The 14619-nt window shown below is 44.1% G+C and overlaps 1 protein-coding gene across 1 annotated transcript; it reads left to right on the forward strand.

The window, feature by feature from the left end:
• Positions 1–1133: 1133 nt before the first annotated feature.
• Positions 1134–8596, forward strand: PCDH18 (protocadherin 18). The gene is made up of 4 exons (XM_083173705.1): positions 1134–4378; positions 4772–4857; positions 4966–5132; positions 7440–8596. Exons 1-4 carry the CDS (start codon positions 1829–1831, stop codon positions 8126–8128), a joined length of 3492 nt encoding a protein of 1163 aa, XP_083029831.1. The 5' UTR covers positions 1134–1828; the 3' UTR covers positions 8129–8596.
• Positions 8597–14619: the final 6023 nt, after the last annotated feature.

Genomic DNA, 14619 nt, shown 5'->3' on the forward strand with positions numbered 1-14619 from the left:
GTACACATAATCAAACTGGAAAACAGTAACTTACAGTTGAAGACAATACAGGACAAGTACAGGGTAAATGATTATAGGAACATCAGCCGATTGCTGCAACATAAGTATCCAGGTGGCAGCAAACAGCGTGCTTTGGTGCAGTCAAAGAGTGCTGAAGTAAGAAAGGATAAGCACATGAGGTAAGATCAACAGTCAAATGGTCGATATGGGGTTTTTCACTTTTTTTTTCAAATGTCGACACAGTCGACAAGGATACTAAAAAAAAGTGAAAAATTCATATTGACCTTTTCCTGTGTCGACTGGTTCCATGACAACCTTTTCCCTTGTGTCAACCTTTTGTCAATATCCACCTAGACCATGTCAAACTTTGTCATGTGTCGACCTTTTGACTGTAGATCTAACTACTTTCTACCTAATAATCCACATCACTTTCAAAGGGGGCATTTTCCAGATTTTGGCCAAGTATTGTTATACAGTTGCTCAATTCATTTGTAAAATAGACTGCTACCCTCCTAAGTGTGTACATTGTGTTCTGTGAGCTGCAGTGATAATGTTAGAAGGTCAGAAAAGGAGTTTTTTTGTAGAATTCTTTCCTTATCTAAAGTGCTATATGTAATAGTATACAATACATTGGTGGGGAGAGGCGTCAGACAGATGAATGATAATCATCTACTCCATATAATTTATGGATTATGTCACTGTACAGATCTGAGAACTGGTAAAATAAATCAAGGCTGTATGGGTAAGATGTCACCCTACAGGAAGAAGAGAGATGGGCAAATTAAATTAAAACCAGGGAAAACAAAATTTGTTTTACATATAATCTTAAGGCCAGGCTATTTGTCATAGATTTCAACAGGCAAACCAGAGACAAGTAAATGCATTATGGATATTGAGAAAAACAACTTGAATGTATTTACAGTGCTCGCCCTTTGTTTTGTGTTACGAATGACAAAATTACATTTTTTTTTTTGCTGCTGTTTTATCATTTGAGATTTCTGTTGAGGGCAGATAACTTTAGAAAAATACATTATTAATGTTACCTAAGCCTTTTTTTTTACGTGAAAAATCGTTACTGGTAGATAGGATGCTGGTGTTCTGCAGTGCAGAATCATTGTTCACATCCAACAGAAGGCAGAACAGAACAGCAGCATTGGATACTGGTGGAGGCTGCAAGGACCGACCACAGATGAATTGTAAACTTGGATGGTTCCAGCTCCTCAGCCATAAGTGAGAGTGTGCCTCATACATATGGGCGTGATTAGCACGGCTGCATATATGAATGATATGAGTATAGGACAAAGCCCTGATTTAAAGTTTTTTCTTCTGCAATTTGTCCCTGTCTTTGCTGGCAGGAGTGAATGCAGGGGGCGGAGCGCCTCTGTCTCCGGGCTCCCCCCAGCACATTCTCCCGGTACTAATGTGACTTCACTCTCCTTTGATTTGGGAAATAGCTGATTGGCTGGAAGGGATTCAGCACATGCAGCGCAGGAGCTTTTGTCTGAGTTCAAGTGAACTTATCCAGATTTTTAGTCTGGAGTCAGCAATCAGGGGTGTTTAGTCTGCAGCAGAGCCGGGAGAGGGGGAAAGGACCTTCCAGGGGGGAGGACAGAGGCTACACACTCAGCAAGACCCCTGCCTGTCTGCCTGCCTGCCATCCATGGATAATACAAATCTGCACTGATGTGAGCCCTGGTGCTGTTCTGCTGCTGGGCTGGGGAGCTGCTGCTCCTGCATACAATACACCAGCATCTCCCCGCTCCGAACCCTGCGCTGCATACAGAAAGTTTGGGCGCTCCATAGCATCTGGCTCGCTGCAATCCGATGCATGCTGACTTCCGATCGCCTAAGCAAGTTGGGAGCACGGTCTGGTCATTCCTCGCTGGCAATGGATCGCTGTGACACCGGGATCGGTAGGAAGATGTTCTCGGTGCTGTTTGTTACCCTGGTCATGTACGCGGATCATTATGTTACCTGCAAGAATCTGAAGTACAGCATCTACGAGGAGCAGATGGTGGGGTCTCTGGTCGCCAGGCTGGCGGAGGATGTGGCTGATGTGCTCTCCAAGTTACCTAACCCTTCCTCGGTGCGCTTTAAGGCGATGCAGCGGGGGAGTCCCCCCTTGCTCCTAGTGCGGGAGGATAACGGGGAAATCAGCATCGGGGCGCAGATAGACCGGGAGCAGCTATGCCAGAGGAATCTGAACTGTTCCATAGAGTTTGATGTGATCACCCTTCCCACCCAGCATCTGCAGCTCTTCCATGTGGAGGTGGAGGTGCTGGACATCAATGACAATGCTCCCCACTTCTCCCGGTCCCTCATCCCCATTGAAATCTCTGAGAGTGCGGCTGTGGGCACCAGGATCCCCCTGGACAGCGCCTTTGACCCTGACGTTGGAGAGAATTCCCTCCATACTTATTCCTTGTCCGAAAATGAGTATTTTAAGATCGAGGTGAAAACCAGGACTGATGGGGCCAAGTATGCAGAACTGATTGTGGTCAGGGAGCTGGACAGGGAGCATCAGTCCAGCTATGAGCTCCAACTCACTGCTTCAGACATGGGGGTGCCCCAGAGATATGGCTCAGCCATCCTGAAAATAAGCATTTCTGACTCCAATGACAACAGCCCTGTGTTTGAGCAAAAGTCTTACATTATTCAGCTGCCTGAGAATTCCCCAGTTGGGACTTTACTCATAGATCTCAACGCCACCGACCCAGATGAGGGCGCCAATGGGAAGGTGGTCTATTCATTTAACAACAACGTGTCTCCCAAAATTACAGAAACTTTTAGAATGGATCCTGAAAAGGGCCAGCTGACCCTGATAAAGCAAGTGGACTATGAGACGGCCAAGTCATATGAGATTGATGTCCAGGCCCAGGATATGGGGCCCAATTCCATCCCAGGCCACTGCAAGATCATTATAAATGTTGTGGATGTTAATGATAACAAACCGGAAATTAATATCAATTTGATGTCCACTGGTAAAGAAATTGCCTATATTTCAGAGAGTGCTCCTGTGGACACCTTCGTGGCCTTGGTCCGGGTACAGGATAAAGATTCTGGACTGAATGGAGAGATTGTCTGCAAGCTCCATGGGCATGGACAATTTAAGCTGCAAAAAACCTATGAGAACAACTACTTAATATTAACCAACTCCACGCTTGATCGGGAAAAAAGGTCTGAGTATAGCTTAACGGTGATAGCAGAGGACAGAGGGCTGCCCAGTCTCTCCACAGTGAAGCACTTTGCAGTGCAGATAAGTGACGAGAATGACAACCCACCACGGTTCCAGACTAACAGATATGAGATTGTTACTGTTGAAAATAATTCACCTGGGGCACATATTACATCTGTTAGGGCCACAGATCCAGATCAAGCTGAAAATGGTCAAGTAACCTACGTCATTCTTGAAAGCATTGTTCAAGGCAGTTCTATTACAACCTATGTAACTATTGACCCCTCCAACGGCGCAATATATGCACTTAGGGCATTTGACCATGAAGAAGTCAATCAGATTGTCTTCACCGTCCAGGCCAGAGACAGTGGAGTTCCTCAGCTCGTCACTAACGCTACAATGGTGCTCACTGTTGTGGATGAAAATGACAATGCTCCAGTTATTGTGTCCCCTACACTTCACAACAACACAGCAAAGATTCCTGTCCCCAGGGATGCTGAAAGTGGCTTCTTAATTACCAAAATTAAAGCAACAGACAGGGATTCTGGCCTGAACTCTGAACTCAGCTGTTCGATATTATCTGGGAATGAATACAATGTTTTTCTTATTGATCCCAAATCATGTGAAATCTACACTAATATGAGTATGGAGAGCTTCCCTTTCCCCGAATGGGACCTTTCAGTGGCAGTACAAGACAAAGGGACACCGCCACGTACCACCAAAGCACTTCTTAAATGCCACATTCTTGAAACTCCTGATGAGACTGGCAGTACAGAGGCCAGTTATGTTAACCAGGCCTCGATGGATGTCTCAATGATCATTATCATTTCTTTGGGGGCTATATGTGCAGTCCTTTTAGTCATCATGGTTATTTTTGCCACAAGATGTAACCGAGAGAAGAAAGACAATAGATCTTACAACTGCAGGGTAGCAGAATCAACTTATCAGCATCATCCAAAGAGGCCTTCTAGACAAATTCACAAAGGGGACATTACTTTAGTGCCTACCATGAATGGTACCCTGCCTATTAGATCCCACCATCATTCTTCTCCATCCCCATCTCCTACTCTGGAACGTGGCCAAATGAGCAGCAGGCAAAGTCAACACAGTCGCCAATCACTCAACAGTCTTATGACAATATCATCTAATCATGTGCCTGACACCTTCTCTCTGGAGCTGACCCATGCTACGCCTGCTGTGGAGGTAAATATGTCCTCTTACACATTACACAGTAACAAATAAAGTACATTTGAAGTAGAGCAGCTATAATACATATTACTCCCAAGATGCTTTGCTTCTGGAAACATTGTTAATACTTTATCGAATTACTTTATAGTTATACCCCCGATACACCATTTCAATGCACCTGTATTTTGCAGAATTTGATTATTAAATATCTATGAGGAGTTAATAATCTTAGCAGAGTATGTCTCCAAAATATCTTCTGCCTCTGAGTTCAAAAAGAGTTAATAAGCTGTTCCTGGCCTACCAGTCAATCTTACATTGGCTTGAGGCAGTAGATTTCGTTTACACTCTGGCTATTGTTGTACCACCTAATAAACTGTAATCATTTTCTTTATTCATGTCTGTTGGCAGGTTTCCCAATTGCTTTCCATGCTTCATCAAGGACAGTACCAGCCAAGACCAAGCTTTCGAGGAAACAAATATTCTAGAAGCTACAGGTGAGATTTCTTTAATAAGTGTTTGATCTGATTTACATATACATAGCTTTATTTCTGCCATAAAATGCCTGTATCTAAACACCTACATGTTTTCATCATTTTCTGTAGGTATGCCCTGCAAGACATGGACAAATTTAGTCTAAAAGACAGTGGACGTGGGGATAGTGAAGCTGGAGACAGTGATTATGATCTGGGCAGAGATTCCCCAATTGACAGACTTCTGGGCGAAGGATTCAGTGAACTTTTCCTTACTGATGGCCACAGAATTCCTCCAGGTAGGCTTGCTGATATATCCTGTCTAATTTGTTTGCTGTTTCTTTCTGGCTGTCAGTTTGATACACAAGGGATAGAGGAGAAAAACACACGCACATATACACACACACGCACACAAAGGGAACCTTTAAACTCTACACTCTTTTTCTGCTTTGCTGCTGCCTGCTTGCAGCAACAGAACACAGCTGGTAGAGATGAGACAGCAACAATATTGAGCATTTTGCCCAAAGCAAAAGCAGTTTTAGCTAAACAGTAGATTTTATTCTCATGCGATTCTATGCTAAAAGGTTAAGCCAGGGGAGTTAACGCTAGCTTAGTGTCAGCAGTGAGAGTAAACTTGTTTTGAATATTTTTCTGAAACCTATATTTACTTAACCCTTTCATGGGAAGAGACCTAATAATAATAATACTGACAAAAATAAAGAATTGACATTAATACATCTCATTTCTATGTGTGCCATTTTTAGGGACCCCAAGGCATGGGATTGCTAAAATGGAATTTCTATTTTAGATGGGATGTTGCTATCGCCAATGCGATTCTATCTACCCCCAAATGTCAATTTGTGATTGTTCTGAGGACCCCCAAAATAGTTTGCAATAGAATGTATTGCATATTTCACAAGGAGGGAAATCTGATTCAGAAAATGTTAATGATATGAGGATGTGATTTGATTTCAGTATAGCTATATTGAATTTGTGTCATGTCAGCTGAGAGTGTGTACAGTATGCTGCACCCCCCCCCCCCCCCCCGCCTCTAGTAGAAATGTACTGGGGTGGCTGTATAAATCACTGACATGTGATATGATGACGCCTGCTTTATTACAGATGTTATATTCATTTCCAGTTATGTAAAACAATGGGAAAAAAAATGGTGAAGGCATCATGTGCTATCTTAGGGGTCAGAGATGCAGCACTTGTGTGTGTGTGAACAATCAATACTTGTTCCCAAATCAGAAAACATTAAGATTTTTTTAGCACATGCTACTATTCTAGGGTGGACTAGACAACAATAGCCGTGTGGTTACAGAAAACATTTATTTGTCAGCCCTCTACAGATGATTCTGATGAATGCTTATCATGAACACTCTGTCGCTGCAAGGTCACTTTGCACAAGCACTGTTGTGTTCTGACTTTACTGCTTCCATTTTGTTTATGCCCAAAACAATAGTCTTTTATTAGGCTAACAGCAGCTACTAGTGTAGCACCACACAAGTTAGGTATCATAGAGGGGTGTTTACTAATCTATTTAAGAATGTCAGCTGAGTGTAAAGGGTTTTTTAGAGAACAATGAATCGGGGTCCCTCCCCCACAAAAGTGCAGCATTCCCTCCACATAGCCCCCAGCTCCTGCTGTCCTCAGTTGTAAGGGTCCTGCAGATGGAACCTATGTTCAATGTGGTCGTATGCTGTATTCTAGCCAGGCCATCTGTCCTCTTGTATTGTTTTCTCTTGCCTTTTCATCGTATCCAATGCACTGTTTCGGTAATTTCACCATGGTGTCTGTTAGTTTCATCCAAGTACACCTGGGTTAGATTTTATCCTAAAAAAAATACTACTAATAATAATAATACCAGTTGCTCAAGTATTTGCATTAACCCCTTACTCTCTGAATCACTGCTCACACACCGCTTTCTGGAACAGCAAATTCACTGAGAAATGTGACAAAATGTGTTGGCAGCTGGGGTATATGAGACACATTAAACATAGTAATTTCTGGAAAATAAGGTAGCTGATTCCAGTGTGTATGTGTGTATGTGTGTGTGTGTGTGTGTGTGTGTGTGTGTGTGGGGGGGGGGTAATTCCTTTTCCTATTATTTGTAGCAGGTGCTGTCAGGAAGGAAATGAATTTATGATAGCCATATATTGGAAAATGAAATAGTGATCCATGACATATATTATGCTAACTCTGTGCCCAGGAAAATATGTATGAGTACAGATTGTGCCTCCTGTGGCAATAATTGAAAAAAAAATCATATGAGGTTATCATTGTACTATGCACACTAGCTATATATAGTTTATATGTATCGTAACTAGACTAGCTATTTGATGAAGACTAGCAGTTATGGGGGATATTTATCAAATTCCAGAGAGAGATAACATCTTGATATATAAAGTACTAGCCAATCAGCTTCTGTCTTACATTTTACAGGCCATATTTGAAAAATGACAGTTTGGAGTTGATTGGTTAGTACTTTATTTCTCACGATTTTTTCTCTCTCCACACTTTGATACATAGTCCCATATGTCACAGTGGTTTAAAATATACATGTTTGTATGTAGTATGAAATTGACAATATTTTTTTGTTACAGTTATGAGGTTCTGCACAGAAGAATGCCGTGTTCTGGGTCACTCAGATCAGTGCTGGATGCCACCTCTTCCATCGCCATCATCAGACTACAGAAATAACATGTTCATTCCTGGAGAAGAAGTCCAGCCTCTCCAACAGCCGCCACCACCACACAACCAGCAACAGACACCGCAGGCCCCTCTGCTTGAGGAAGACATGCTTCCAATTGATCAGAATGAAAAGAAAAAGAGTTTTTCGACATTTGGCAAAGAGTCTCAGGACGAGGAGGCAGCTGAGGCATGCACGTCTTCTCTCCTCACTGAAATGAGCAATGTTTTCCAACGCCTCCTACCTCCATCTATGGACAACTACACTGAATGTAGTGAAGTTGACCACTCAAACTCTTTAGAGAGGAGGAAAGGGCAAGTGCCTGCTAAAACTGTAAGTTACCCCCAAGGGGTTGCTGCATGGGCGGCAAACACACATTTCCAAAATCCTAATAATGTTAGTGGACCTTCTTTAGGTAATCATTCCAGTGCGCAACCATCTTCAAAGTGGTTGCCCGCTATGGAGGAGATCCCAGAGAACTATGAAGAAGATGACTTTGACAATGTTCTCAACCATCTGAATGATGGTAAACATGAACTCATGGACGCCAGTGAACTGGTGGCTGAGATAAATAAACTGCTTCAAGACGTGAGGCAGAATTAGGAGACTTACCATCCATATTTATGGAGTTCTGGAACAATCAAAAACTTATTGACGGTTGCATTTATAAAAATGTGTCTGTGTATGTTAAATATTCAAATGCTGTATTTTCATATGTACACAAAACAAGTGTGACTATTGCTATCTGTATTTTAAAAATACATTTGTATCTTATATTTATGTGTAATTTAAAAATAAATACATTTTATTTTTGTATTTCGTATGGCATGTTTTACTGCATGTGGATATTTTGGGACTTTTTTTCATTAGAAAAACCAATCAGACAGGTCTGTGGAAGCCTGTACAGCAAACAGGTCCTTGTTTATTATGCGGCTACTTTCTAAAGACATACAGCTTAAATATGCAAAACTCTCCCCAAGTAATAATTTTATATATTGACCTGCCACTTGTAGATATGATTACCATTTGTTTTCATTTTACACTCTCATAATAAAATCTTTTCACAATTAATTTTCATCTCATCTTCTGTTATTCTTTAGAGGCATATTTTAGCAACAGGTAAGTAAGCCTGCTAGCCCTGTCCAGTCTATATGTACACTCAAAACTCTTACTGTGTGTATATAAAAAACTCATACTCTTAGGGTAGCACATACTAGAACAACGGCCAAGTGTCCTGATGATTGGGTCAAATTTCTTTGGTCTATGGGCGGGATGCTCTAAACCCAAAATGCGGTAATAAACCTGTTAACAGGTTCATTACCATGTTTTTGTACGCAGTGGACCTCCGTCGGGCACAGCTGCGGATGGAAATGACAGCATTTGCTGCCAATACCCTATAAGACCCTATGGACTTCCCTCTGCAGCGATGTCAGAGGGATCCATCACAAATCCCTCCCAGTATGCCTGGCGGTCAGTGCCATCACTCTTATTGCAAGAGCTGTCCTTTGCTATATGTTATTGCATATGTGATAAGTATGAATGTGGTAGCCGACGGAGTGGGGCTGCGGATGTTAGAACATCCCGTCATAAGCGAGAATGGGCATACATACTGGCTGATGGTTGATTCGCTCAGATGCGAATTCGCACCCTTGCAAGTCAACGAGGACCCGCCCTGCGAATGGGGGTACTCTGGCCCACCATTCGCACACTGGACATGCGAATGTTTATGTTACATAAACATCCATTCGCAGGCCAAGGGGAACCTCCCAGAGATGTGCAGGTGTGGTGCATGCACGCATATATTAACTGACTCTCAGGCCACTTATATATGCGTGCACTTTTGGGCTGAAATAGGCGGGCAGCTGACATCCGGTGACGTCAGCTGACCACCCCCGGCGCCCACGTCACCTGGTGATTATCATGGGAACGCCCTGCGTTTTCATGGGAACACCCATGAAACGCTGGGCATTCCCATGGGCAAGTAGCCTGCCCCCCACCGCCCACTGCCTCCAATGTTGGGTGCACCCGGTGAACAATCTTGCGCAGAAATGTGCATTGCGAAAACATCGGTCCCAGTGCGAAGGCAGGCCAACAGCAAACAGACCAGAATAAGGTCCATAAATTGTAAGCTTTCACACATTTGTGTATTATCTGAGATACTGCATTTGAATGCCAAGCAATAATTTTCTTGCACATAAATAGTGCCAGTTACTTAAGTCCTCAGTAGTGCTGTTACAGATGTCCCCAGTAGTGCCAGTTACATATCATGTCCCCAGTAGTGCTGTTACAGATGTCCCCAGTAGTGCCAGTTACATATCATGTCCTCAGTAGTGCTGTTACAGATGTCCCCAGTAGTGCCAGTTACATATCATGTCCTCAGTAGTGCTGTTACAGATGTCCCCAATAGTGCCAGTTACATATCATGTCCTCATTAGTGCTGTTACAGATGTCCCCAATAGTGCCAGTTACATATCATGTCCTCAGTAGTGCTGTTACAGATGTCCCCAGTAGTGCCAGTTACATATCATGTCCCCAGTAGTGCTGTTACAGATGTCCCCAGTAGTGCCAGTTACATATCATGTCCCCAGTAGTGCTGTTACAGATGTCCCCAGTAGTGCCAGTTACATACCATGTCCCCAGTAGTGCTGTTACAGATGTCCCCAGTAGTGCCAGTTACATACCATGTCCTCAGTAGTGCTGTTACAGATGTCCCCAGTAGTGCCAGTTACATATCATGTCCTCAGTAGTGCTGTTACAGATGTCCCCAGTAGTGCCAGTTACATATCATGTCCTCATTAGTGCTGTTACAGATGTCCCCAATAGTGCCAGTTACATATCATGTCCACAGTAGTGCTGTTACAGATGTCCCCAGTAGTGCCAGTTACATATCATGTCCTCAGTAGTGCTGTTACAGATGTCCGCAATAGTGCCAGTTACATATCATGTCCTCAGTAGTGCTGGTACAGATGTCCCCAGTAGTGCCAGTTACATATCATGTCCTCAGTAGTGCTGTTACAGATGTCCCCAGTAGTGCCAGTTACATATCATGTCCTCATTAGTGCTGTTACAGATGTCCCCAATAGTGCCAGTTACATATCATGTCCACAGTAGTGCTGTTACAGATGTCCCCAGTAGTGCCAGTTACATATCATGTCCCCAGTAGTGCTGTTACAGATGTCCCCAGTAGTGCCAGTTACATATCATGTCCCCAGTAGTGCTGTTACAGATGTCCCCAGTAGTGCCAGTTACATATCATGTCCACAGTAGTGCTGGTACAGATGTCCCCAGTAGTGCCAGTTACATACCATGTCCTCAGTAGTGCTGTTACAGATGTCCCCAGTAGTGCCAGTTACATATCATGTCCTCAGTAGTGCTGTTACAGATGTCCCCAGTAGTGCCAGTTACATACCATGTCCTCAGTAGTGCTGTTACAGATGTCCCCAGTAGTGCCAGTTACATATCATGTCCTCAGTAGTGCTGTTACAGATGTCCCCAGTAGTGCCAGTTACATACCATGTCCTCAGTAGTGCTGTTACAGATGTCCCCAGTAGTGCCAGTTACATATCATGTCCCCAGTAGTGCTGTTACAGATGTCCCCAGTAGTGCCAGTTACATATCATGTCCACAGTAGTGCTGGTACAGATGTCCCCAGTAGTGCCAGTTACATACCATGTCCTCAGTAGTGCTGTTACAGATGTCCCCAGTAGTGCCAGTTACATATCATGTCCTCAGTAGTGCTGTTACAGATGTCCCCAGTAGTGCCAGTTACATACCATGTCCTCAGTAGTGCTGTTACAGATGTCCCCAGTAGTGCCAGTTACATATCATGTCCTCAGTAGTGCTGTTACAGATGTCCCCAGTAAGTTTTTAGCAAAAAAAAACCAAAGTTATTTTCACTTTCTGGAATGTATGGTTTTCGGAATAATTTGGATAATGGATATTCGGATATGAAATACTCAACCTGTACTACTATAAGCACTGTAGAATATGTGTGCTATAGTTGGTAATTAATAATAATAAAGGGAAACAGAACACTTTCATTATTATTTATTTAGTGCACACATATGCCACAGCACTTTACAGAGAATATTTAGTCATTTACATCAATCCATGTCCCAAATGATATACAATTATATTATTTTAGTATATATAAGTATATGGCAATGATAAAACAGGTAATTTTTCATAGCTTCACAAGAAATATAATATTTCTTGGTAATATATGTTCCAATAGATATTACCTAATGGTAATATCTATTTAATTTATTAACAGAAATTTGTAAAGTGCAGAAGAGTATGTTTTTGGATTATACTCCTACTATAATCCCAAAAGGTTGAGAAGATTTTGACTTTAAAATAGTGACATCCACACTCCCAGCAGGCCAACAGGCCAGATCAATGTTGCTGTTTTGGGCATGCCCACAGATTGTCGCCAATCACGGGGATCAGTCTGTATGCACCACATTGAGCGGGAAGGGAAGGGCAGGCGATACAGTGATCAGACAGGCGGGGAAGTGAGCGGTGTGAGAGTGTGGCCTCTGTCATCACGTCATGCTGCGCAGAGCCGTTTGCAAGTGCTCAGTCACTGCCCGGAATTAGACTGTGCATGCCCGCAGTCTAATGCCGAAATCCCAGGATTGCAAACTCCAATCCCGGGATTGAAATCCCAGTATTTTTGGGGCTAAATCCTGGAATCCCGTAACCTGAATGTATCATAAGGGACCGCAACAGGAATCTCCAATCCCTGCTGCGATCCCTCCAATACCGCTCGTGGCCGCATACCCCATAGGTTACTATGTCATCCAGATCGCATTACATATGCAGTCCAATAATTAATGGGCTCCTAGATAATTAAGGACCAACCTGAATTTGTGATCCTTTGCTTTGCAAAAAGTAAATTAATTTATAGCAAAAATATTTGAAAATATGTGAGAGTGGAGTCCTTCATTTAAATGTACTGTACATTAGCAGGGTTAGTACACCCTCATCATAAATATATGGTAGCACTAAAGTAAAGGAATAGAGCGGAGGTACATAATTGGTTAGTCATTGTTCACCTCCTATCATTTGTCATCCACATCAGCTCAGAAAAGAATTCACTGCTCCATTCAAGTGTCTCCATAATGATTGCTATAATAAAAGAAAAGATCAGCCTAATGTGTATGTATTGCCAATGCAAAATGAAGCACAGTATAGGCTGATCCCATCTTCAGCCTATGATTTTATTGAGAATTACTGGTCCCACTGAGGTATGATAATGAAATTGTCTCATGTCTGAGTGATATTATTTTTTAAGTAATTCATAGTCTTCAGTCTCATATACAGTATATTTGTTCAGTCCACAAAATGGCTGCTTTTACTGTGTGTACAGGTATGGTGCATCCATAGTGGGTGCAAGGTGTCCAGGGGGCCCACACACTGCTTAACCTGCATCCATTTAACAATACTCCCCTAGTTGTGTCAGCCTGCGATTTGCTTAGCAGTGCTTGTGAAAATTAGCTGGATCGACTGCAAAATGCATTCGCGAGATACTCACCATTGAATAATTTTTCCAGTCTGGGCATAGCCCAGGGTGCAAGTATGGCGGTACACGGTGGTATGGCGTACCGGTAAAAGATATATTGCCCCGTACCGCCATAAAAAATACCCCCCCGAAGTATTTAATGCACATACGCGCATATATAAGTGGTGGGGGCGTGGCCTCCGCCGCCCCCCCCCCACAGCTGATCTAAAGCCGGTCGACAGTGACGCACATACCCGACTCACTACTGCACTGATGCACAGCACCTCTTCCGAATCCTGGAAGGGGAAAGTGCGGTAGCCGGAGCCATACTATCATGTTCCCCTCCTGTACTCCGTATTTAACATGATAGTACGGCTCCGGCTACCGCACTTTCCCCTTCCACGTCCTGGACTCATCATGACACGCCCCCCAGCTGCATGGCTCCTGAACAGCCGTATCAACTCACTGCCTTCCTTCCCCTCCATTATGCAGAAGCGGCAGACTGTGGGGTGGGGGCAACAGGTGACCACCAGTGAGGACTGACAGATGAGAGTCCCGGCAACTGCACAGGCTCATAAGAAGGGAGGCAGCATCTCTGCTGCAGGATGTCTGAGAGTGGCTGCACACTACACTGGCACTTTAGATGAGAGCGCAACTGCTGTTGGTAATTGTCTATGCCTGCCCCAGGAGGGATGGGGTTGGGTGTGTGTCTATGGTGGTGTATGCAGCACCCGGGTGTAGAGACTGTTACAGGGTCCCTGTGTCTGTGCTGCTTACAGGTAATTAGCATACAGACAGTCCCCTATCCTTATGCACAGAACTGCCTAGCAACTACTCCAAAGCAGGGCCAGTCTTTTTTCAGGGGTAGTGCTCCATATACGTCCATGCAGGCTGGTACTGAGTACTAAAGTATATATGTGTGGCACTGTGGGGCATATTATATCTGGCACTGCTGGCATATGTGTGGCCAGTGGCGTAACTATAGCTCTGCAGCCCCCGCGGATGACTTCATCAGCGAGCAGACGGAAGCGTAGTGGTGCGGCGGACGAACCTGAAACTTGGTGAATAGTGTCTGCCCCCCTCCCCCTGTCAGTAGCTATTCCACCTCTGCCACCCCCACCCCGGGCCATAGTGTTAGCAAAACACACCCTCCATTCCCGGGCTGTAGCGTCAGCACCGCCCCCACCCCCCGTTCCCGGGCTGGATTTCATTCCCAATCCGCCACTGCTGTGGGGGCATACTTTAGCACTGTGGGGGCATACTTTAGCACTGTGGGGGCATATGTGTGGCACTGTGGGGGCATACTTAGCACTGTGGGGGCCAACCTAGCACTGTGGGGCCATATGTGTGGCACTGTGGGGGTATGTCTGGCACTGGGGGCATACTTGGCACTATGGGGGCATATGTGGTGCACTGTGGGGGCATATCTGGCTCTGGGGGCATACTTAGCACTCTGGGGGCTCTGTGGGCATACCTAGCACTGTGGGGCCATATGTGTGGCACTGTGGGGGTATATCTGGCACTCGGGCATACTTAGTACTGTGGGGGCATATGTGTGGCACTGTGGGGGCATATCTGGCGCTGAGGGCAT

This window comes from Crinia signifera, chromosome 1 (assembly GCF_055691185.1).
Source record: "Crinia signifera chromosome 1, ASM5569118v1, whole genome shotgun sequence".
In the NCBI taxonomy this organism is placed as follows: domain Eukaryota; kingdom Metazoa; phylum Chordata; class Amphibia; order Anura; family Myobatrachidae; genus Crinia; species Crinia signifera.